This window comes from Zootoca vivipara, chromosome 3 (genome assembly GCF_965207765.1).
Source record: "Zootoca vivipara chromosome 3, rZooViv2.hap1.1, whole genome shotgun sequence".
Classification (NCBI taxonomy): Eukaryota; Metazoa; Chordata; class Lepidosauria; order Squamata; family Lacertidae; genus Zootoca; species Zootoca vivipara.
The window spans coordinates 109,240,689-109,267,204 of record NC_142586.1 but is presented as its reverse complement, the minus strand read 5'-3'; the positions used below and the strand labels follow the sequence as shown (position 1 = coordinate 109,267,204).

At 45.4% G+C, this 26,516-nt stretch overlaps 1 protein-coding gene across 4 annotated transcripts in view; it reads right to left on the bottom strand.

Moving 5' to 3' along the window:
- The window catches only part of CCDC85A (coiled-coil domain containing 85A), a 123,886-nt gene that overhangs the window by 12,931 nt on the left and 84,439 nt on the right, over positions 1–26,516 (bottom strand). For 2 of the 4 annotated variants that reach the window (XM_088667430.1, XM_035110930.3), the window contains exon 3: positions 18,655–18,731. The exons of the other annotated variants lie outside the window; for them this stretch is intronic. In XM_088667430.1, coding sequence (XP_088523556.1) covers positions 18,655–18,731 — 77 coding nt within the window. The remainder of the gene's footprint in view (positions 1–18,654; positions 18,732–26,516) is intronic. 4 annotated transcript variants of the gene reach the window in all.

Genomic DNA, 26,516 nt, shown 5'->3' with positions numbered 1-26,516 from the left:
TGCTAGGCTATCCCAGGGCAACAAACTGTTTCTGTAATTTCCTGTAAGATTCTCAGTCATATCGAGATGATGACAAGCACAGGGAGCAAAAATCTCTAGTCCGATCTAGAAATACTTAAATCATGTTTTAAGTCCCACTGAAATCAAACTCATTGCAATTAACATGTCTTACTGATTTTTATTTTATTTATTGAATTTATTTACTGTCCCTCAGCATAAGATCTCAGGGCGGTTCACAGAATAAAATACAAGACAAAAACACAAGTAAATAATTTAAACAAAGCAGCAAAACAGCAATACCCTCCCTTCCCATGGGGACATATTAAAAGGCTGTGGAATATTCATCAGCCGAAGGCCTGGTTGAAGAGGAACATTTTTGACTGGCGCCTAAAAATATATAATGAAGGCACCGGGCAAACTGCCCTGGAGAGAGCATTTCACAAATGGGGAGCCAGCACAGAAAAGGCCTGTCCTCGTGTTGCCACCCTCTGGACCTCATGTGGAGTAGGCACATGAAGAAGGTCCTCAGATGATGAACACAGAGTTCAGGGTGGTTTATATGGGGAGAGGTGGTCCTTGAGGTATTGCGGTCCTGAGCCACTTTAAGGTATTATGGTCCAGAGCCATTGAAATTCTGATTTCAACAAGATGGAAGTGCAACTGGCTTTGCAAGATCAGAGCCCAGGGTTTTATTTTTGAGATCACAGGGACCTAATACAGGAAGTAGCATACACAGTCCTCATAAGGAGGGAAGACATTGCAATGCTAACAAAATGGCAAGAGAGCAATACTAAAGGGGTTCAAAGGTAGGATGGTTTAACAGGGGCACCCCATATCCTTTGGCCATTTTACATTTGATTTGCTAACCATGATAGAGAGGTTGGTTGAGGGCTCCCAGTTGTTTGCCACTTTTAAGTTAAATGAAGTTTTGCCCACGCAGCTATTGACCAAACTGTCTTATTGCCGCATAATATTCAAAGACATTCCAACTTCCAAAGAATGAGGTTTAAGACCAAGTTAAATGTGATTATTATTTTTTACAGTTATAATTCATCAGTTGTATGCCTTGTATCTTATTTCCAGCTGGTGAAGATTATTATGAAACAGTAGTATCATTCTGACACTGTCCTTTTGAGACATCTTCTGTTGAAACGTTTGAAAGACTATTGAGAGACTTTATTTTTGAAACTTTTGAGACGTCTTCCTTTGAAAGACTATTGTGCGACTGTTCTTAGACATCTGTTTTGAACACACGGCTTGACGATCCTCGTTACCACTCTGTTATATTGTACATATGAACTTGATTGACTTATTTCAACAATTTGAATGATATCATTATTCTATTATATATTCTCTACTATTAGCCTACATGTTGTGTTTGTATTGTTGTGATGAAATATTCAGAGGCATTCCAACTTCTGAAAAATGTTTAAGACCAAGTTAAATGTGATGGCCACCATGAAGAGGCCATCAAAGATGGTTCAGGTGCCCAAGATGGTGGACATAACATTTTTGTGCCCATGCAGTGGCTCCTATAATCCTAGTATTTGCATCCCAGCGCTCTGCAACCTTTGAAACAGTCATGCCAGTGTGCAAATACCAGTGTGCATAAGGGGCAGTGCTTGTTGAACATTCAGTGGTGTACTTGCATTAGAATGTGTATAAAAATGGCCTATTCAACTTAGTTCCCACTGAGATGGTAAGTAAGGTGGTTAATAAAAAAGCTTTTTTTGAAAATGCCTGCTCCAAAGGTCTTATCTTAGTACACTAGGGATTATATAGCTATATCTGAAATTTCATGCATATCAGTTAATATCTTGACCCTCCTGCATGAAAATAGCTGTTTACTTGGCCGCTTTCCTATGTTGTGAAGGCTGAAATTTCAATTCAGTGGAGCAGGGTCAAGATATTAACTGATATGCATGAAATTTCAGATATAGCTATATAATCCCTAGTGTACTAAGATAAGACCTTTGGAGCAGGCATTTTTTTTAAAAAAAAAGTTTTTTATGAACCACCTTAATGGTAAGGCTATGCTTAGTTTACTGTTTCAGACCGCAGGTGGCGGCTCACAAGGAGTGGGAGAATCTGTCTATTTCGGTTTCTCTCTCCCACCCCAATCCTGAATTCAGTACTCCACATTTCCACTTGAGTTTTTTTTGGGGGGGGGGGCAGGAGCAGGGCAGAGGGAATACTTTTTTTAAAATCCTCATGAAAACTCATCAGCATTTTAGTGTGAATTATTCCTTATATACACATTTGTATGATTCTTTTTGGGCCAAATATACACATTTTTGCAAAGGAACATACATCCGTGTTAACAGGGAAGAAGTCAAATAATATGCAATGGCTTTGGCAGAGGAATCTTCTAAGGCAGGGATGGGCAGAAGTTAGATCGGGATCTTTTGGTACTGTAGATCTCTGGGTGATTTGCAGTAGATCAGCAAAGGTTCCTGGCTCCTAACAACTGCAACAGCGAACCAACTCTGCCCCCCCCCTAAAATAGGTTGCTGAAATGAAGAACACTAAACAGGCGTGTGAAACATTGTGGGAAAGGACTGTGGGAGCTCAGTTCAATTCTGGTACTGAAAACAAATTCCTAGCCTCAGAATGTGCTCAGAGGCACTTTGTTCTTTCACACCATTTCTCGTCTGCTCGGTACCTCTTGGGGTGCTAGTAAAAAAGATGAAGATCTGTGAAGGCTGCCCACCCCTGCGCTAAGACTCCCCCTTTTTCTTTTCCTATACTGTTTTTTCTTTTTCTTTTCTCCCCTTTTGCTAATCCCACTGGCAGCGCAACATTCATCTCATTCCAGCACAATATAATATGTATTTTTTATACACATATTTCTTTTCATGCCACAAAAGCCAGAACAAATAATACATTCCTTGTGTGAGTCATTCTACCTGCGAAGTCCTCCCCCCCCCAACATCACATTTTAAAATAGCAAAAGAATTTCAGGCCCCAGCATGCATTTCAGACAAAAGCACTTTAGTTTGAGGCAAACCAACTTCCTCCTTCGACCAGAGGTGGGTTGCTGCTTGGAGAAAGGAAGGTAACAAAACTGGGCAACAAATGCTCAGTTTCTAAGTCAAAGCTTAATTAAGACTGCAGTCCTATGCACAATTATTTTGGGCTGGTTTGCACATGATTTAATAAACTCAGACCCCCGAACATTTCTCCAATGGAAACAGGAACATCCTGTTCCTCCATATTAGTAGTAGTACAGTTGTACCTTGGTTGTTCGACTTTCAAAAATGTTCAACAACCAAGGCACAGTTTCCGATTGGCTGCAGGAGCTTCCTGCACTCAATCGGAAGCCCTGTTGGATGTTCGGCTTCCGAAGAACGTTCGCAAACCGCAACACTCACTTCCGGGTTTGTGGCGTTCGGAAGCCAAAACCTTCGAGTCACAAGGTGTTCAGGATCCAAGGTACGACTGTAGTAGTAATATTTTAAAAAGTTATATCCCACTCATTTGACTGGGTTGCCCCAGTCACTCTGGGTGGCTTCCAACATGCATAAAACATAATAAAACATTATTAGATATCTTCTAAAAGTGGTATAGTTACTTATCTCCTTGGCTCAGAGGTTGCATAACTCCATACCCTCCAACATTTCTCCAATGAAAATAGGGACATCCTAAGGAAAAGTGGGACATTCTGGGATCAAATCGGAAACAGGGATGGCTTCTGTAAATCCGGGACTGTCCCCGAAACATAGGGACACTTGGAGGGTCTGTAAACTATGGTTTGTTTGCTGTGAATGAGCAAACTGATTCTGAGAGATAAGAACTTTTATCACTGTTAAGTGGCAGCCTTTGCTAGTCAATCCCTGCTACTTTCTTTGGTGTAATCTTTGGTCCACCCCTGGGCTTGGATGTCCTGATTCTGGTGGTGGCTGGAGATGGCTCCCCATCGCTCTTAATAGCCCCATCTGTTTCTTTTAAAAAGTTTGCAAGATTTTCTTTCAGATTTAGACCTTAATGCCTTAGCAACTTGCTTTTATGCCTTAGTATCCTCTAGGCTAAGCTAATAATAGGGCTTATTAGAGCTACTATTTTTAGCAATATTTCCTAAAGGCAAACTTTCTGCTTTCAGGGGACAATTTCCAGACTGACATGCCTGCTAAGCAACATGTGTGTGCCTACAGATGACTCTAGAGCATTTACTCCTATATTCCTAGGACATCTAACAAACCTCTGGATGATTTGCATTTGCAATTGATTGGCGATGTTTTCTCACTCCTGACTGTTTAACAATAGCAGCAACAAATATGTTGTTCCCCATAACCCTCCCTCTCTATATACAATCATGCTGCATAAACAATGCTGATTTTTGTGCATGAAAAAGGTAAAGGTAAAGGGACCCCTGACCATTAGGTCCAGTCTTGACCGACTCTGGGTTGCGCGCTCATCTCGCATTATTGGCCGAGGGAGCCGGCGTATAGCTTCCAGGTCATGTGGCCAGCATGACAAAGCTGCTTCTGGCAAACCAGAGCAGCACATGGAAACGCCGTTTACCTTCCCGCTGTAGCGGTTCCTATTTATCTACTTGCATTTTGACGTGCTTTCGAACTGCTAGGTTGGCAGGAGCTGGGACCAAGCAACGGGAGCTCACCCCGTCACAGGGATTCGAACCGCCGACCTTTTGATCAGCAAGCCCTAGGCTCAGTGGTTTAACCACAGCGCCACCTGGGTCCCTCTTTGTGCATGAAAGTCCTGCTTAAAAAAAAGTCCTGCAATAGGAACTGGAATTTTTCCTGCAATAGGAACTGGAATTTAAATTGGCAGGTGGATTATAGCTATTTGACACTAGGAATCAGAGGTTGAGGTGGGTGGGCCTGATTCCCCACAGCTGACAAAACCACCAGTGGGCCATCCTTGGACATCATGGCCCTTGACAGCTACTCTTGAGGATGTCAAGAGTCTGAGACACACTTTGAAAACAACTTCTCTGCTCAACTGAAAACTGCTGGATTTATGTGGCTTCTTGGTGCGGCCCAAAATGGCTACTGTTATGCTCTTACAGAAGACATAACTGAGGGAGAAAGCCAAGGAATACAGAACTCCACCCCCCCCCAAAAAAATCTGACAGCAGAGACAGGCCAAATCAATAACAATGTAAAGCAATTCTCCGTTGTATTATAAACACATCTAATTCCTGTCACCGCCAAGCGACCCAAAGCCATTTTTTTTTAAGTGAACAGGAAATTGGAAGCAGAAAATCTCCCTGAGGGAAATCCTGACAGGAAAATGTTTAACGACAACTCCGTTATAATAGCACTCTAGGAAATCACATGCATTTCCCTAAGGCTGACCCTGAAAAAAAAAATCAGACGTGTGTGTGTGTGTGTGTGTTTAGCAGGGCAGGGGGAGACCCAAAAAGTTTTGTACCAGAGGAATGTTTCCTCAGACTTTGGAAGAAGCACATTGCTTCTTTGGATGAGGGAGATCTCTGGCTCAATCCCTGGCCTCTCCTGATGAAATGATCTCAACTGGCAGCAAATAGGGAATACCCTTCACTGACTCGAGAGTGGCCACCCGTTGGATTAAAGCAAAACATGACTCAGTAGGCTAAGTTCCACAGGCACATGTCTTCTGACAGCTCAGGCCCCATTTTAAACTGGAGATTTTGAAAACTGCAGGCTCACAACTCCACCCCCGTCAGAGGCAGATTCAGAGGCACACAACCGGTTCTGTTGCACTGGGTGCAGAGCCTTCAGGGCACTGCAGGAGCACCAGAACTGTGAGGTAGAATGGAAACGGAGAGGTGAGGGGCACCAAATTTTGGCACTGCACAGGACACTGCTGAATTTTGAGACCCGCCACTGCACCTGTCTTACCCTAAATGGTTTAATTTCAGAGTGTGAGAGAGTAAATGTCAGTGTGGTAAAGCTACAGCATTCTTTCCCAACCTGGGACCTTCCGGGTTTTCTGACTACAACTCCCGTCAGCCCTAGACAGCATGGCCAACAGTCCGGGACAATGGAAAGTGTAGTCTAACAAATGTCTTGATGACACCAGATTAGGGAAGGCTAGGTTTAGAGTGTTTGACTGGGATTTGGGAAACCCAGGTTCAAATCACTATGAAGCTCCTGTGGTGATCTTGGGCCAGAGTCTCTCTCTCTCTCTCTCTCTCTCTCTCTCTCTCTCTCTCTCTCTCTCTCTCTGTCTCTCTGTCTCTCTGTCTCTCTGTCTCTCTGTCTCTCTCCCTCTCTCCCTCTCCCCCCCTCCCTCTCCCCCCCCCCTCTCTCTCTCTCTCGGCTGAGCATGAGCTGCTGCAAACATGAAATGAAAGAAAGGCAGGATATGAATGTCATGAGTAAATAAAAAAGTAAGTAAGTAAGTAAAGGAGCTCTGAAGAAGTGTGCATGCACACGAAAGCTCATACCAAAATATAAACTTAGTTGGTCTTTAAGGTGCTACTGAAGGAATTTTTTTATTAAGTAAAGGAGAATAGCTTGCCCCCAGACTAATGCATGTCTCAGCACAAGACGTCCCTGTGTATATGTCTAAAGACAGGAAGGAGACCAGATCAGGACAGTGATTCATCTAGTGGCATGGGTGTCTCCCCCCTCTTGCTGCCACACACTCCCCTTCCCCCTTGTCTCCCAGAACCAGAAGAGGCATGAAGAGGGCGGAGGAGAGGCTGTCTGCATGCAGGCACAGTCTCTGGTTGCTTGGGGAAAATCCTCGTGAGGAGGCAGCTACTTTCAGTTTCAGCAGTTATTTTCATGGAATGAGCTGCTCTGCTCATTAGGCCTAACATTCAACCAAGTCTGTGGAGGTTGTGTTTTTGCTAATGAGTCTGTAATTACTGACCGGGACACTCCAGTGACATCTAGACACAAAAAATGTGCACCCTCCTCCCAATTCCTCTGCTCCTTTGCACTGGGCTGAATGCAATATCCCAGAGTGATAAAGCATGCTTAGATGCAGCAGGCAGACTGCTCCACAGAATGATGCTATGAGCTCACTGGAGTCTTCATTTCATTAGCTTATTTTATTTATAAAAGTATTTCTCTACCGCCCACTCACATACAACATGATAAAATATGGCAAAACAAGACATGACTATCACAATAATTACTTATGTCTCACTGTTTACGAATGACCCGATTGGATCATTTGTGGCATATTTTACTTTAGAAGAAGAGCTAGTTGTGATTTGTTGTTTAGTGTGGATGAGGGTTGCCTTGGCTTGCAGCACTGCTGAATGAAAAATAAAGGGAAAAGATGCCTTCTCTCTCTCTCTCTCTCTCTCTCCTCAATTAGAATTGGCACAAGTGAAGAAACCTATGTATTTGCCCAGTCTTGAAAGTTGTCTCCCATTTGTCATCCATCCTCTGTCAGAGAAAGCCTGGCTGGCTGCCGTCTCCCCCAGCCATTTCCCAATGACGTGCAAGAACAGCCAAGAACATGATGGGGGGGAGAGAGACAGAGCAGTACATCAGTATCTTGAGGACAGGCACTTCAGGACTCCATAGGAATCTCCCCAACAGACATCGTTCTGTTGTACCCTGAAGCAATTACTCATTTGGCACAGTAGGACGGCAATGGTGGGGAAAGGCTACTTCTGCTCCTAAGCGGGATCTGCAATCTCAACAACAAAAGTGGTCAGCCAAGATGGCATATTGTTTCCTGCTGGGCAGGCTGGCAGTGCAACCCAGCCCCTCTTTTGATGCCAGAGGACGTCCTTTTCTTCCCTGTGCCACCAGCCCCTGGTATCTTAACCTTTATCTTGGCCAAAACAAACTAGATGCCTCAGATCCGGTTTCCAAAAACCTCAGCAAACAAAGTGCACAGAGGAAGAAACTGTATTAATTTGACTAGAGCAAACATAAAGAGACACACAGAGAGAGATCCGTAACTAGTATGGCCACAAGTAAGCTGTGTTGTATAACAGATTGTATAATAGATTTGCAGCTGCTTTGGGCAGAGATCAATGTTCTTGTTGCTGCTCTGTAAAGCACCATTAATGTTAAAGGTGCTTTCAAAGAATCATAGAATTGCAGAGTTGGAAGGGACCCCAAGGATGATCCAGCCCTGTTAAGTATAGTGATTTAATTCACTGAAATTGTAAATGCTTGTATGCATTACTACGTGTTTAAATTTGATTGGCTGGAAACTGAATTCTAGAGTTCTCTAGTAGTTCTCATGTTACTGGATAACGTTGGTCACATGAGAGGTATCTAATGAGGAAGAGACTCCATTTTATGTGACTCGAGGTGACTGTGTTTAGCATCCACTGTGAACACTGCTAAGTTGAATAGAGCGTTGGAGTGCTTCTTCTTTACTTGAAAGAAAGAGAGCAAAGCTGCAGGAGAAGGGGGAAATGGAAATCCCTTTTAGGAGCTGCAAGGCATGGCCTAACTGAGATACAGAAGGCTTGAGTGCTGAGCTCTGGAAAGAGGAAAATACAGTTGTTTGGAAGCTGAAAGAAGAGACTGTAAGCCCACGCTTGGAGAAGCATATGACTGTAAATATCATGTTTTAATTCATCTAGAAGATTCTGCAAGTAAAGCTTTTGAATGTTAAAGTCTGGACATTGGTTTAATTTCCAAAGAAGGGTGTCACTTATATATATGATTTGAGCGTCTCAGCTGCAATTTTGCTATTCCTTCTACAACAAGAAGAAACCCTCAAAATGCAGGAATCACAACTAAAGACTCCCTGACAGCTGGCCATCTAAATCTAACCTCTGCTTAAAAACATCCAGTGAATGAGAGCCCACCACTTTCCTAGGTAGTTTTATTTACTTGTTTACGATTAGGCAGCACTGAAGAGCAGAGCAAGTGCTCCAGCCATGTCATGTCTCAATTATTTGTGCACAAAGGTCACCCAAGGTTGCGCCCGCTGCCACAAATCAATAGAGAAACTGGCTGTGTGACAGAAGGATGATCTGATGCAGGTACCAAAACTCTCCAGCTTTGGAGTACAGTAGATGAATTTATAAAGTTTGACTTCTCTCCGTTCCGCATGTTTCCAGTTGTAAATTCAGTTCTCCACATTTCCACACACACACACAAATAATCATCATAAAGATTTCTCAACATTTTAGTGTGAATTTCTCCTTATATATAGCCAGCATGGGAGCTGTAGTTCAGCAATGTATGGAGTAAGTCAAATATTCGCCACATTTGAAATAAGGGGATATCCCCAGCCTTGCTGGAACAAGGCTCAGTCCATGAGATGCCCGAATAGTCTGGCCATCACCCAAGCAGCGCAGGCAAGCTGCCATCTTGCAGGAATAACCATTCAATCAGTTTCTAAGTGGAGCTTTCCGGTTAAATGATGAACTTGTGAGTTCTTGGTAAAAGAGAGAGGAGGTTTTCTAATGATTTGACTGCCACCGCAATGAAGCTGTGTGAGGATTAATCGATCCTTATCTGCCTGCAACTTGCACACACACTTAACACAATGGGAGCATGGAGACTTCCAACAAAGAAATACTGTATTTATTTGCATTACAGATTGGCCTTGTCATTGGCATTGTAACAAAGATCTTTTTTGAAAAAAAGAAACCCGAAAAGAAGAACCTTCTTTCTATTCTTGTTTGCTCTGGAAGGGAAGGAAACATACTGCACTGGCAAGCATGTAGATTGGCCAGAGACCCAATCTAGCGTCATAACTACAGGATACTAAGTAGAAATACCCCAGCCTTCTTCCCATATAGCTGCTGAGGGGTCTCAAGACTCCCCAAGAACAGCATGGAGAAATGGGCCACAAGCTAACAAAATGAATTTCAATAGGGACAAATGTCAGGTTCTACATTTAGGCAGGAAGAACCAGATGCACAAATATAGGATGGGGGACACCTGGCTTGCCAATACTACATGTGAAAAGGATATAGGGGTCTTAGTAGACCACAAGCTTAACATGAGTCAAGAATGGATTCACCAGCAAAAAAAAAACCTGATGCTTTTCTAGGCTGCATCAACAGAAGTCCAGTGTCCCAATCAAGGGAAGTAATAGAACCACTCTATTCTGGCTTGGTCAAACCACACCTGAAATACTGTGTCCAATTCTGGGCACCACAATTGACAAGCTGGAACCTGTGCAGAGGATAGCAAACAAGATGATCAAAGGGCTGGAAGCCAAGCCTTATGAGGAGCGGTTGACGGAGCTGGGTATGTTTAGAGTGGGAAAGAGGAGACTAAGAGGCCGTCTTCAAATATCTCAAGGACTGTCACATGAAAGATGAAGCAAGCTTGTTTTCTCCTGCTCCACAGGGTAAGACTCAAACCAATGGTTCCAAGTTACAATAAAGCAGATTCCGACTAAACACCAGGAAGAACTTTTTGACAGTAAGAGCTGTGACAGTGGAACGGACTCCTTCAGGAGGTCGTGGACTCTCCTTCGTTGAAGATTTTAATGCGGAGATAGGATGGCCATCTGTCATGGATGCATTAGCTGAGATTCCTCCATTGCAGGGGGTTGGACTAGGTGACCCTCAGGGGTCCGTTCCAACTCTGCAATTTTATGATTCTACTAGTCTCATTCAGCCCATTAAGAAAACGGGCACTAGAGGTGCGACGGGGCCGCGGCCTTCCCTCCCTTTCTGCGCTCGGCCACGGGGCACGCCGGGAACGCAATTAAACAAAGCGCTCTCCCGTCGTGTCCCGCGGCCGAGCGCAGAGAGGGAGGGAAGGCCGCGGCCCCGCCGCTCCTCCCACGGGCCAAGTAGGGTTGTCAGGAGGAGGAGGAGGCGGACCAAGATGGCGGCATCGGGCTCCGGGGCCCCGGAGCTTGATGCCGCCATCTTGGTCCACCACCGCAGGGGAACGGGAGGCAGAGGGTAGAGGGGGGGAGAGAGCGTGTGCGTGTGTACGTCCCACCTCTTCGTCCAGTCCCTGTGTCTGTGGGGCACATGCGCATTAGCGCAGACACAGGGACTGGACGCAGAGACACAGGGACTTTATTATACAGTATAGGATGCAGGGGAGAGGAGATAGGGGATGATTCCGTCTGGTAAGCTAAAACGCTTGTGCACACGGTGCGCTCATCACAGCCGACATTGAATTCTACCCTAAGTGTTTTAGAAATTATAAACTGTGGAAATTTGCCACCAGCTTCCCTGTGTGGGGTGACTGCTATGTTATTAGTTATTTTATTCAATTATCCCACCTTTCCTCCCGAAGGAGCCCAGCGCAGCAAGCACATCAGTAATATATACATATTCCAAAAACAGTTTAAAACATTCTCTCAGCCAGCGGTTTCAGGGCTGTTGTGGGGTATAGATGTTCTAAATAAATATGTGTGATAGAAAAGGCTGGCATGGGCTTCGAGTCAAAAGTCTAGCTAGGTGTTGGGGGGGGGGAAGGATAGATTTAACAATCCAGGCTGAGGCAGAGGGGGGAGAGGGAATATATGGAGAGGCTGAATTGAAGTCAAAGGGAAGCAAAGGGTGAAATCCAAGGTGATAAACTAATGGAACGAAAAAGCACAGGAGATAAATGGGAAGCGCTTGAGGTGTTGAAAGACAAAATGAAGTCCGAGGGAGAGTTAGCAATGCTATCTTGCACCTTGGTTCTCCAGGTTTAAGAAAAGGCAGCTGTTGCTTTATTCTTAAAAAATGTAACACTCAGAATGGTTGAATCAAGACCAAAAGAAGAAGAAGATGACTGTAGGAAAGCAGCTGGAGAGGTGTAAAGGAGGGAGAGGAGAAATCGGAACAAACAGCCAGTCTATTGACCAAAGAGAAAGGCAGACAGAACTTGCTGGCCAGATTTTTAATCAATGTTTCATCCATCAAAACTAACTGACCTGCCAGACAGAAGGGTGCAACTGTGTTAAATAATGTTGCACCGGTGCTTACAAAGAGCTCAGGGCAAAGGGAATGGGAGTCACATATGTCAGAGCAGTTTCAACGCTGCAAGCTGCTGTTCTCCGTCTCCACCACCCCTCAACTCCTGCATACCTCTGGGACGCAGAAGGCTGTTCGGAAGAGTGAAGCTGTTCTCCATTGACAAGAGCATCCATTCCCAACTGTCCAACTTGCAACGACTGCATCAAACTTTGGGGAAGGGTGGCCACTCATTCAGAGAGCACCTTCATCGCATGCCAAAGGCCCCTGGTTCCATCCCAGCCTCACCAGGTAGGACTGGGAATGCCTCCCCTGAAACTCCAAACAGACGCTGCCAGACAGTGTCAGCAATACTAAGCACTGAGGTTTCTTCCATCACAAATAACCTTCCTTCCATTCTGTGGGGTTGATTAGGCTCTCAAGCAGCAACCCAGTGAAAGACTCCGTTGTCTTTGCTTGCATATTTCTGTTTTCTGGGCCCCATCAAGAACTAGGCCATCCCAAGACATCGTTGCCTAAGGCGGAATACAAGATGGCACCCACTCCCATTCCATGGGCATAAATTGACCAGACTGACAGTCAAGATTGTACTTCAACACTGCCGAAGGGCCAACACCCTTCTCTTCAGAAGGCTTAGTTGGGGTTGGGTGTACAGGGCAGGCCACACACACGGCATACATAACACCTCACCTCTGCTTCCTACCCTCCAGCATCTGCCACCAGAGGCAGCTTCCTCACTCTGCCTAATGATAGGGCCGGCCCTGACCAAGAAGCCTATATATATGCCAAAACCAATAACAGGAAAAGAAGTGGGATATGCAACAACTCTCCCTGCTCAGAGGTAATTATGAAGTATATTTCCGCCGTCTTTGACACAACCGCTGCAAATATCATCCCCGAAGATATTATTCCCCACTTTTCTGATTCATTGCCTAACCTCTGCATAAGTGCATTCTGCCTTGTCTTTGTCCGACTTCTGCCGCGTTGCCATGGAAGTTGAGGATTCAATTCCTCCAGCTCTTGTACATTTGCTTGTACACTTCTGGCAACAAAGGTGGAATCCATCTGTTTTGTTCAGATAGTGTTGTCCTGGCAATAGCTTTCGCTGCCGTATTGTTCTATTAAAAGGTGACACTTTAAGGCAAATTACATTACCACATTATTATTATTATTATTATTATTATTATTATTATTATTATTATTATTATTTTAAGAACGCCATTAACAGGCTTCTGGTTTTGTCTATTAGAAGAAATGGAGCCAGTTCAACAGAAAAAGTCAATCTTTGGCTGCACTGATAACTAGCAACGGAGGAGATATTTGATTCAGTTCACATTTGATCGTGAACCGACCCAATTAACAATACACTCTTCTCCAAATTGTGCAGTGAGTTCTCCAACAAGAAAAAGTTATAGGAAAACATGTATATTAGGGGGAAGTGTGCATTAAAACACATATATTAGCTAAAATAGCTTGCATAATTATATTAGGCTGTATTCAGCTAAGTCCTACTCAAAGTAGGCTCATAGAAATTAATGAACCTAACTTCATGTTCATCAAGTCCATTAACTTCAAAGGGTCTCCCTGAGTAGAACTGGCACTAAATATCACCCATTATATTAAGGGAAACTGCCCACAGTACTGTGCATATATGAGGGGGGGGGGAATGCATGCAAAATTGTGTATTTCAGACAAATGCACACTAAAATGTTTACAAATTTTGATAACTGATTAGATTAGAAACATACCGGTAATAATAAATCAAAAATGACAAATTGAGAATTGGCAAATTTGTCCATCTTTATTAGTAACATCCCTTCCAGTTGGACCAGAGAATAGAAAACATACTCAAGTATTCCCCCCCCAAACTTCTGCTTCTTCCAATATTAGTCTATTAGTCTAGAATTAGCCCCAGCGATGCGCACAGGGGTCCAAAATGTAATCCCCCCACAAAATGGTCACTGCCTATATATAAACACACATAAACACAGTGGCCCTTGTTTTGAGGGTGTACTCTTCCGTCTGTTTCTAGGCTCCCTATCCCCTAATGTTCCAGCTTCTTACAACCCGATCTTAAAGGGACCCCTGACCATTAGGTCCAGTCGTGACCGACTCTGGGGTTGCGGCGCTCATCTCGCGTTATTGGCTGAGGGAGCCGGCGTACAGCTTCCAGGTCATGTGGCCAGCATGACAAAGCTGCTTCTGGCGAACCAGAGCAGCACACCGTTTACCTTCCCGCTGTAGCGGTACCTATTTATATACTTTGACGTGCTTTCGAACTGCTAGGTTGGGAGGAGCTGGGACCGAGCAACAGGAGCTCACCCCGTCATGGGGATTCAAACTGCCGACCTTCTGATCAGCAAGCCCTAGGCTCTGTGGTTTAACCCACAGCGCCACCCGCGTCCCACTAGGTGAGGCTTTACTCCGAGTCACAACTGCCAACTTTCTCTTTCCTCACAGAAACAAAACAGTTGTGTCCCATCAGCAACCAGAATGTTTATGAATGTTCCATACTGTGTGCCGTCACACCAGCATCTCTTCTCCCATGTGACCACTAGGAACTTTTTATACAGGCACAAAAAGCGCAGGAATCAGCTTGTGATTACCACACCGAAAGAGAAAATTGGTACCAAGCCTCTGATGATTCCAGAGAAGCTGCTTTATGTCATGCACGACATTTTCAAGACGCCCTTTGTGGGCAACTCCTTCAAAGCACATTTCTAGCTTCTCCAAACACAGGTCGTACTGTATTTCCAGGTCTTCCAAACGATATTTCCACCCAGCCGCCTCGCATAGCTTTGCGCCTGGGTGAGCGCTGCCATAAACTGATGATACACACATGCCTTTGTGCAGCCAGCCAATTCATTTTTGACATGATCTGTGGGACAAGGATCCAGCAGCCTGCTGCGATTCTTGGGCAGAGCCTGTTTCCTTGCTCCAAAACGGCTCCATCTACGGTCATAGAAGCAGCTTGGATCCTGTCCAGTCTCATGCCAACTGGGAGCAGCGGCCTTCGTTAACTCACAGCCTGGCCAAATGGAAAACCTACAAAACGCCTCCAGAATCACTAAACTTCGTGCTGGTTCGTACATTCAGAACAATGCTCCAACTGGGGCAGCTTGCCCACAGGCACACTTTTTCCCGCCCCATGTATGGTGCAGGCTGTGTCCCAGGGCTGGCACCAACACCCAGCATCCACTGGCAGCAGCCATGGCCCCAGCGGGGCCCATCTTCGATGCCTAAGTGCCAGCAGTTCAGGCCCATCACTCACACTTCCTGCGACGCCATCTGAGAAAAGCCTTCAATACAAGTTCCACCAGAGATTGCTGACTCTTCTCCCGAGTTGGATTTAGCATCAGGAGTTGCTACCCAGGAAGGTCAGTCTTTGTCAAGAGGTTCTAGTACAGGTGTGGTCTGGGAGGGGTGGCACCATCTTTCCCCCAGCAATGATTCTGAAAAAAATGCACAGCACCATTGCACACAGCAGAGGACAGCAAGGTGAGCATCAGCACTCACCTGTCCTCCCAAAGGATGCTTCCACTTAGTGGGAAGGAGAAGGAGGGAGGCAGTGCAGTGGGGAGATATGCAAGCTGCAAATGCACTGGCAAGAGAGATGGGTTGGGCTTTTGCACTCCACCAACTGTCCAACTGCCTCACCCCTCTCCTTCTATTTGTTTGTAAGCAGCAGTGGCTCAGCTGTCGGCCTGTCATTGTCCAGGAGTGTATTTAGAAGGAGGTTAACAAATCACCAATGTTGACGTAATAATAATATGATAACATGGCAGGCCAGCTAGCCACCAACTGCAGGGGGCAGGAAATTTCCTCTAAAAAGAAGTTTAGTGATTATTATTATTTATTTATTTATTTATTTGTTTGTTTGTTTGTTTGTTTGTTTGTTTGTATCCTGCCCTCCCTGGCCGAAACCGGGTGCAGGGCAGCCAACATCAAATATATAACATTGGTATAAAATCAAACAATAATTAAATTATCTCTTAAAAAGAAGTCAGGATCGATTAAAATCTAATTAGAAGGCTTTCTGCAGGATTAGGGTTGGGAGCAGTAAATGCTCATCAGGCCCAATTGTTTACGTTGTTCTTATATGGGCCTGTGAGAATGCTGGGAGCCTCTTTCATACTAGTTCTTATACAAAAAGAGAAGGGGAGTCAGGCTGAGCCCTAACCAGCCTGGCGGAACAACTCCGTCTTGCAAGCCCTGCAGAAAGATGTCAAATCCCACAGGGCCTTGATCTCTTGTGGCAGAGTGTTCCACCAGGCCGGGGGGGGGGCAAGGCCAGACTAATCTCCCTGAGGCCTGGGATCTCCAAGCTGTTATTATTTGCAGACCATAAGGTCCTCCGTGGAGCATACCAGGAGAGGCGGTCCCGTAGGTACGAGGGTCCTAGGCTGTATAGGGAACACTACCATTCCCACCTTTACTGTCTCTGATTTCTTTGTTTTTAAAACTTTAAGCTGTTCCTGGAAATTCTGAGTTTCTTCCTCCACTTTTTCCCACCCACCTACCCTCCAATCCCACTTGAAAAGCCTTAGAAGTGAAAGCTCCAGAACCGTGTTAATTATTTGTGCCGTGGCAACTGAAATTTGGGTTACTGCAATGGGACTTTGGAAGACATCCTCCAACATCCAAAGCTTCCCGCAGAATATGATTAGGAAGAAGAAGAAGAAGAAGAAGAAGAAGAAGAAGAAGAAGAAGAAGAAGAAGAAGAAGAAGAAGAAGAAGAAGAAGAAGAAGAAGACTGACAAATCCATGAAAGCTTGAAGCCGGCCGTTTGTAACTTCAGACTTCTTTTAATCAAAAATTCATTCCACAACACAGGTTCGAGCCTCCAGTGAGATTCTGCTAGCGAAGTAGAAACACTTGGGGAAGTGGGGGGGGGCAGAGATAAAGCGTGAGAAAGTATTTAATCTGAGACACCCCAAGCGCATGTGCTTGATGGTGTTCATTAATGAGAAATTAAAACAAAAGGATGCGAGCAGCACATTTGATTGCTGGAATGGGAGGTTTCGGCTTTCTTGAAAGAGAGATTTGTGCTTAAAAGCAAGCCCAGCTCAGCTCACAAAGTGCCGAAAGCTGCACTTCAAAAGGACTACCGCTGCCACCATTTCACAACCGTCTCAAGAATATGACAGACAAACACCCCTGGCCTATTTACTTGCTGTTCTCTTGGCAGTGGATCTCACACAAGTAAGGGAATGTGTGAAGTCATCTCCATGCAGCAGTGGGCTGTTGTTGCCCACATCATCTGGTCGTTAACCACGTGGGTGAGAAGGCTTCATCCATTCCCTTATACCAGCGTGGGAGAAATCGGCCACGGAGGAACCAAGCACTGTGCTGTTAAGTTCCCTTTTACAAAGGAGGGAGGTCCATTCTTCACAGATGTGATCAGAGGGGTACCAAAGCGCAGACGGGAGTGAGTCATCGCACTAAACAACTGGAAGGTTTATTACAGAAGGGACAGTAAAAGCATAAGAAGAAGCCTGCTGGATTGAAATAAAGGATCATCCAGAACAGACTCCTGTTCTCACAGTGATCAACAAGATGCCTATGGAAGTCCACCAGCAGAACTTGAAGACAATCCCCCTCTCTCACTGTTGCTCTCCAGAAACTGCCTCCGGAGCCTCTGATACTATCATGGCGTGTGTCCCACACTGCATGCATGGAGTTCCACTCGTGCAATGGGACTTCCCCTTCCCCTCTGTGCAGACTCTCAAAATCTGATCCTGGAGGTCCTTCAATCCTCTGAAGCAGATCTTGAGGAAGCATGAGGTACTGCGGGAAAGCAGAGAGGAGGGGAGAGCTCCATCGCAGAAGTCTGTTGCGACCTCCATGACCTCATCCTCTATGAGTTTGCTTGTCTACATTGGTGGCATCGCTACATATGGTTGTGGCAAATTCCATAATGCAACTATGCACTGTGGCTCAATGGGAGGTCTCCCGTGCAATCCATTTCCAGGGGCGTAGCTCTGTTGCAACAGATGGAAAGGTCTTGCTCAAGACTTGTCATGTTGGCTCCAATTCTGCCAGCACCCTTCACCACACCTGAGTTCACCATTTGTTGTTGTTGTTGTTTAGTCGTTTAGTCGTGTCCGACACTTCGTGACCCCATGGACCAGAGCACGCCAGGCACTCCTGTCTTCCACTGCCTCCCGCAGTTTGGTCAGACTCATGTTCGTAGCTTTGAGAACACTGTCCAACCATCTCATCCTCTGTCATCCCCTTCTCCTTGTGCCCTCAATCTTTCCCAACGTCAGGGTCTTTTCCAGGGGGAAAAGTTCACTATTACAGGAAACCATTACCCAACATGAGCTTTTAAATTAGGACTCCTACCAATTGGGCACAAGTTCCTTATCCCCTGTGGACTGTACTGGGTTACCCAGAGACATGATGTCAGCAATACTGCAAGCCATATCACCTGACTGGTCAAGTGACCCAGGGACACCACAGAATGCCACCTAGTTCTATCAGCCCTAGGACCTGCAACCTGAGATCCTTCTCACTCTTCTGTCCACCCTGAACCTGTCACTTAAGACCTTTTTGGTCTGCTTTGGCTACAGCATTTACCTCCGGCTCCTCACCAGCCTCAAGGCTTCCTCCTTGATGAACTCGGAGGCCCTGATCCTGTTATCGCTTGGGATTCTGACCCCAGCGAACCCTGACGACAAGTAATTCGGCTACCTGTCTCATGAAACACATTCAGATTCATCCAAGCTCAACTGCTCAATCAAGGCTTTGATACTTAGTGTGATGGGGACAAACTAACAACAGGCACCTGTGCCAATCTTCTAGCTAGGGACCTAAGCTAGTGCACCTAGCAATAGGAAATCACCCACCTGGGGCAGCATGCGATTTTCCTCCTCCAGCTGTCTTACTCTTGCTTCCAGCTGCCTAACATAGGACAAGGTTGATTCTAAAATTAAAAAAAAGACAAAAGAAAAGAACTCTGATTATACACACGTCTACTTTGGCACACCCGAAATCAGAATTAGTCACCGACAGGTGATTTCTGGCTGGGTGTCTTCAGAGCAGTAGCTATGCATTTACTCTAAGATATATGGTAAAAGCATTCTGTTCTGTCATGCTCTCTGGATTCGTATTTCTAAGTGTTGACTGCAGCTAGAAGCCATCTAAAATTTCAAAGTTTTGGGATTATCGACTCCTTTTCCCCTCTATCTATACAGGATCTAAACTACTGGTCTCAAGGCCCAGTTTGGAAGTCACATTTCTCCCCCTGGGTGGTGCAGAGGCATGAGGCATCCATGTTCAGATTCATATGCTAAAAACTAGAGGGACACGCATGCCCCCAGATCCACTTTGCATTCGTGTCTTAAAAAAACAAACATCCAATCTGTTTCTGAATCGCCCTGTGGACTCTCTGCTTTGAGCTGTCTTTCAGATTCCGAGCCATTCTGTGTAAAAGGAAGCCCTCTGTTCTCCTATTCACTATAATGGGGAATTAAAAATAGCTACACCTTCCCCAGTTTTGGCCAGGGTGGCTGAAATTTACAGGCACAGGAGCCCCTCGCGTATAGATTAAGCCTGCCAAATTGCAGATAAATTGGTCCAGGGGTTGTTGTGTTTGTGCAGAAAGTAAAAGGGATTCACTTTCCCCCATAATACTTCATGGGGAGGGGAGAGGAAATCGATGTCTCTTTCTTACCTTAAAATAATTAAGAGACAGCTGAGTAAGGCATTTTATGTTGCGAACTGCTACAACACACACACATTCATTCATTCATTCATTCAAGGGTGCATCGAATTCTTGGTTACTCGTTTTTTGAACTATGTACAGCTTCATACTGGTCTTTCTTTCTGAAGGGTGTTTTTGTCCTCCGATAGGTTTTGCTGGCCTCTCAATGCGAGGCTGTCTAGAAAACTGCCCTGCAGGGTTGTAAAGAGCAGAACAATGTAGGATTGTTAAAAATCTTAAATGAAACTTGCTAGTTTTTTTGAGGGGGTTAAATCCTCCACTGCTGTGCCTTAACAGAAAACAATTCTGAGTTCTTCAGTGCTCTAGAGGAAACACCTTGGACAGCCTCAGTTCTTTCAAAGCCCAGCTTTGCTATTAGCAGGCATTGTTGAAGTTGGGGGGGGGCAGATTGCGAATTTGGGTCTCCCCAAGTTGCTGTGGCTGTCTCCATATAGTGCAGTTATTTAATATCAGGACTTTAATCCGGGAAGCATTTTGAAGGCTAACTATGTAGGCTGAGCAGCCTGCGTTAGCCCTTGTGGATAATTTCTGAATATCTCCTGAGCTATTTATTTATGTATCTGTTCCAGCTACTTATACATTAGTGAAATTGATGGGTTTGGGTTTTATTTAAAAACAAATACATAAAACCTACCATTTTATCACTGCTGTTCATGTCTCTGCGGGCGGTTCTTTTAAGCTCTGTAAACGGCGTTTTCAAGTTAACATTGATGATGATAACAATACTGTATCTCTAAAATATGGAATTGAAATATATGTTTCATGGGAATATAGCAAACTGCCGTAAAGGTTCATCTAGGTCAATATTCCCCACACTGACTGGCAGCAACTCCTGAGGGCTTTAGATAGGAGTCTCCCCCAGGCCTACCTGGAGATGCTGGGGACTGAACCGGAGACCTTCTGCATGCCAAGCAGATGTACTACACCTTCGCTAGTGGTGCTGTGTCATATTAATCCAAAGGGCAATTGTTGGATTTAAGAGCAGGCATGTGGATACAGCAAAGCCGTGAGCTCAACAGGAGTTGGCAGACCTGTTTTTGCTGCTGAGGTGGCAGCTCTATTATATCCAGATCACCTCACCTGCCAGGCAACCTATGAAATAAAAATGAATGGCAGCGTGCGAGGTTTCGCTCCTTTCCATTCTGCAGCTCGCCGGAGATTTCAATATGCGCACGCACCGGGACTGCGTGTGAATTGCGAAAGACCGAGATGGCAAATCTATTGTGGTTTGTCAGAAGTGATTAATATACAGTGTGCGGTAAACAGGCTAAAAATAGGGCTGTGGGACAGCGGGGAAAGAGGTAAGCTGAGGTTTCATGCACTTTGCTGCGCTAAGAGTCGTCACAGCAAGCGATGAGTGAACCGAGGACAACTGCACACCATTGGCAAGTTTCCACGGAAGGAAATCCACTCTTTCGGCACCTCCAGGTGGGCTGACAGTTTGGGGACCAGGTGCATATCGGGTACCTGCACCCAGGGCCAGCTCCAGGTTTCTAGGGGGAGCCCTCAGATGCCCCTGTCACATTTTTTACTACCAGACGTGGAGGAAGGCAGGTGAGTGGGCTTACTAGAAGAGTAAGGGTGGCGGCAGCAATAGTAGCAAAGCTCTCCAATGTGTGCTAGTTGGCCACCGCTGTGATTGCCCACAAAGCTGCTGGCTGAAAACAAAGACATAGGAACATAGGTTTTTTATCAAGTCAGACCAGTATTTGGACCACCTACAGTATTGTCAAGGGACGTGGGTGGCGCTGTGGTCTAAACCACAGAGCCTAGGGCTTGCCGACCGAAAGGTCGGCGGTTCGAATCCCCACAACGGGGTGAGCTCCCGTTACTTGGTCACTGCTCCTGCCAACCTAGCAGTTCGAAGGCACACCAGTGCTCAAGTAGATAAATAGGTACCACTCCGGCGGGAAGGTAAATGGTGTTTCCGTGCGCTGCTCTGGTTCGCCAGAAGCAGCTTTGTCATGCTGGCCACATGACCCGGAAGTTGTGACATCGGCTCCCTCGGCCAGTAAAGCGAGATAAGCACCGCAACCCCAGAGTTGTCCGTCACTGGACCTAACGGTCAGGGGTGCCTTTACCTTTACAGTATGGTCCACACTGTATTGGCAGCAGTCCTCCCAGGTTTCAGGCAGGAGTCTCTCCCAGCCCTACCTGAAGATGTTGGGGACTGAAGCTGAGCAGATGCTGTAACACTGAGCTACGGCTGTTCTCTGTAGAGGGAGAGAGATGATACCAAATGCATGCTGTTAAGATGGGTGGATACTGAGGACCAAACCTTGTTAGTGCCGGCTCCACACCTTTGGAACGCCCCAAAGTTCATAGGGCCTCATTACTGCTAACTTTTAAGGGAACTCTGAAGATGTTTTCGCCCCAGGTAAATGTGCCTTGTGTGACTGGAGTTTTGTTTTGTTTTTATAAGCTGCTGTTGGTTTTAAACTAATGGAAAACTGCTGTCGTCGATGGCTTGTCCTCATGATGCTGCTGCGTATCGCAAAGCCCTTTTGCAAATGGCCGTGTGATGTTAGAAGACAGAAAAAGTACTAACTAGCAACATGTTACTTCTTTGGGGGAAGAGGAGTGCTGGTAGTCAGCTTGCCTCTGAGACAGGTACAAGGATCTCGTGTTCATTCAAAAAGCCCTAAACAACTTGAGCCCAAAATACCGGCAGAACCACCTTATTCCTCATGCTCAACCTTGATCTCCTGATGGGGCCATGTGACTTCAGTCAGCCTTATTCCCTTATGTGTCATCCCTACTTTCATGCCTGTCATTTTCACTAACCTGTGCATTTTTAGCCACACTCTCGCCCGATAGACACATTTCTGAACACTTATTTTGCTGGAGAACTGAGAAGTGCAAACTAGGTAGGTCTCCCCTTAAATGCAAATCGAGTAAGATTTCTCCCCAGTCCCTTATCCAGTCTCTCCTCATAATGCCTAGGAGTGCATACGACAACATATAAATGGAGGGAAATACATAAGAAGGGAAAGATATAAATGCACATCGTTGCAATGAGCGATGCAGCAGTGGAATCGTAATGGAGCCATTTCAGAGCCTTGAGAAGTTAGTTGGGAGAAATGAAAGAACGGGTATCGCAAAGCCAAGTATTGAGTCTGTGTTTGAACTGGGTTTTGTACAGACATCCTGCAGCCAGCTGTGATGATCCCCCTACATATTGAGGGCCAAGCCACATGTGATGTGGGAGGTCTGTGGTCGCTTGGGCTATTCGGGATCTCTCAGCCTCAAATTTCTGTCTGTAGAATGGGTATAGTAGAAGAGAAAGCCCTTTGCAGAAGTTGAAGTGCTACGAATGTGCAAATTCACACCAAATAAGGAAGCATTTTTAAAGCAGTTCGCCTTTGGTGAATCTGCGGGGCTTGAAACGTTTTCTCAATCACATTTCTTCCCTCCTCCTCCTCCCAATATGTACTCAACAGCCCACTTTTACCTTTGCCACATCTTAACCAGCTTATTTCTCTCTCATCAGTAATTACAAGCATGCGACCATTTGATTTGCTCATTTCTTTCTGGAACAAAACGTTCTCTCTCTCTCTTTCTCTCTCTCTCTGTGTGTCTCTGTGTGTGTGTGTAGCGCTGTTGTTAATTCACTGGAACTCAGAGCCAAGTATGTGCCTCTGATTATTGCTAAATGAAGCCTTAGCACTTGTAAGCTTTATCCTTTGCTAACCAAATTACATTCAGAATTACATCCTCCCCTTCCATCCAGATTTATCTCTTTTCTAGTCAAAACAGTTATTTTTATACCCCAGCCAACAGGTGCAGTTTACTCCTCCTCTGAATGCACACACTTTCCAGACACTGCCAGTAATTATACATCACTATATAATTAGGTATTTTTAATCCTGGGTTCTTATGGAAGGAGTCAGCCTTTTTCTCCCCCTCCTTTTTAGTCCAAAGCAGGGCTCAATTGGGAAATTTTGTCTCCGTGCTGCCGTTTAGGACAGCACAAGGTGTGAGAGGGTTGTGGCAAAGAATCATCTGGATGGGTCATCTGGTAATGATGGCAGTCACAACATGTGGGAGCCACCATCTACATTTCCCACAATGCCACCCACTGGAACACTGCATTGTGGGAAACCGAGCTACCAGCTCCCACACTTTTAAATGCACATATTATATAAAGTGGTCTATGGACCGCAATAAAGCTGTGTGTGTATATAATGCTATTTTTAATGTTGATTTTTTTTAATGAGCTTTCTCTCTCCCCTAAGAAAAACATTTTTTTGTATAGACATGTGTGGCTGGAAAGCTGCCTTGCAAAATTCTGAGAAGTGTGAATTCCAAAGTAAATATGACTTTTGCTTTGCACACTGTTTAGTGCAAATTAGGAAACTTTCCATTAAAATACAAACCAAACCATTAAAAAAAAACCCCTCCATCCCTACTGGAGATTTAAACCTGGGTAACCCTAGACCTTCTCCAGTACGCTAACTTTTATACAAGGCAGACTTTACTAATAAAAAGGAATGGCCACATTCACATTCACCCTCCTCTCAGTCTGAAATATTTCTTGGCAGAGAATGGAACGACATTTTGAAGACATTTGCAGTTCTTGGCATTGAATTTCTACATTTCAGCTGCAAAATCATTTAGAAATCCGGAGCCAAAGACAATGACCATAAAATAAATAACAAAACAACTTTGCTAAACATTTTCCTGCAAGGCGCATTGTTTCTGCCCAGGGCAAATGCTCACTTTTCCATTCTAACCTCTGATTCACAGATTGAGCCATGGGCTAAAGATGTTGTGAATTTCTGACTTCTTGCTATGTCCAAGTCTCTAACCCCTGTGCTGAATCCATCTGAGTGACGGGAGGGAAGGAGGGGGCAAACCACTATGAAATCACGCATACACATTGTGCCATCCCTCTCCTCTCCTCTCCTCCCTCCTCTCTCTCACACACATATCCTTCCAGCCCTTTCTCTCCTTTTTCCGGCTCCCTTTCTGCCTCTAGAGGTCCCCCACATGAACTGAGGCCTGTAGAGCCCACACAACTCTTGCAAAAGCAGCCAATCAAAGTAGCAATGATGGAGCATCGTAGTGCACACCTGCCAAGTTGCTGTCGGAGAAATAAGGGACCGGGCGGAAGTAGCAGACCGGAAGTAGCACTGCCGCCATTTTGGAATTGGGCGGAGCATGCTCAGAAGTGACTTTTGATGCTGCTTTGCCCAGTTCCAAAATGGCCACCGCGCCAGAAGTCGCACTGCAGCCATTTTGGAACTGGGCAGAGCAGCATCAAAAGTCGTTTCTGAGCATGCTCCGCCCAGTTCCAAAATGGCCGTCGCGCCAGAATAAACCGGGGGGAAACAAAAAAATCCATTTTTTCAGCTAGGAACATCTGGAAAAACGGGGATTTCCCGGGGAATACGGGAGACTTGGCAGCTATGCCGTAGTGAAGCTAAGGTGAACAGGACCCAGATGGGATGTCCCATATGCTTGGAAGCATCTGCAAGTGGCGCTGAGCTATTTAAGGCAACAGAGAGCCAGCAAGGACCATCTAGGAGCCAAGCACATGCTTGGAGCCAGGAGAGTAGCGGAGGACAAAGACTGGTGACAACACACTAACTTTAAGGCCCTTCCTGAGACAGGAACACAGTCATGAATGTCATCATTTTCAGGTGGGATTCAGTGAAATACCGGAAGGTCTTGCCCAACAAACCATTTCTCCACTCCCTAAGATCCGACTTTTTTTGTGATAAGACAGGAAAACACACCGGAAAGTGTATTTGAAATTAACACAACCTAATCCATGCTTCCTCAACCTCAGCCCTCCAGATGTTTTTTTGGCCTACAACTCCCATGATCCCTAGCTAGCAGGACCAGTGGTCAGGGATGCTGGGAACTGTAGTCTCAAGACATCTGGAGGGCCGAGGTTGAGGAAGCCTGGCCTAATCTAACCTCCCCACAAACAAATCAGAATGAATGCTTAAAAAAAACAAAAACCCATAGATTGCCTAGAACAGGCTTCCTCAAATTCTGCCCTCCAGGTGTTTTGAGACTACAATTCTCATCATCCCTGACCACTGGTCCTGCTAGCTAGGGGTCATGGGAGTTGTAGGCCAAAAACACCTGGAGGGCCAAGGTTGAGGAAGCCTGTCCTAACCTACCCCACAGGGTAAAATGAAAGAAACAACATAAGTCTCTTTGTACTCCTTTCTCTGAAGGGCAAAACAATAGCTATAAGAACTGCTATTTAACTTTAAGAATGGGTGAATGAGTTTGCTTTCTTCCTCTTCCCTCCCCATGCCTTTTTTCTTTCGTTTCACGTCTCTTAGATTGTACGCCTGGGGGCAAAGAATTTCTTGCTCCTGTATCCTGCTCTTATATAATTCACTCAGGAAGTGTTTTCAGCCACAGATACTTACCACTTGCAACTCAACCCTACCCCAAAATGGAAAAAGGAGCCCAATTTTTCCAGAGGAGGAGGACCGATGCCCATTAATTGCAGGCACTTTAGAGCGCTGTGGGAAGCCTCAAAAGGTTATCCAGTTCACTCCAAAAACATGACCAATTACGTTCTTAAAGCAGCTTTATTCCTCTGCCAACTTTCTGTGGTAATTTGCTGAAAGACAAGCAGGGCTGAAAGCATTTATCGATTCATCAGTGTGCTTAATCAATTAATTCTTTAATCAAGAGATTTACAGATTTGGAATCTGGGTCTTTAATGAGGTTTTAATTTGATCAAATGCCTGGCCCCCACTATTCCCTGAGGGGCTGCCTTGGGGCCTGTTCTGTGGGAGCAAAGGTGATGGGCAGAGAGACAGTGCCATAGCTGGCTGCTAGGCAACCGACTCGCTCGCCAGTTCACTTCCATCTTGGTCTTATGCAAACGGCACAAATTTTATCTGGCAGAGGAAAAGGATAACTGCTATCCCTCGCTAGCCTTGAAAGTGGGAGGGTGAGAGCGTGCCTCTCTTTCTTCGTCTCGTTCGGACGCGGGCTCACCTTGGTTTTGGAAAG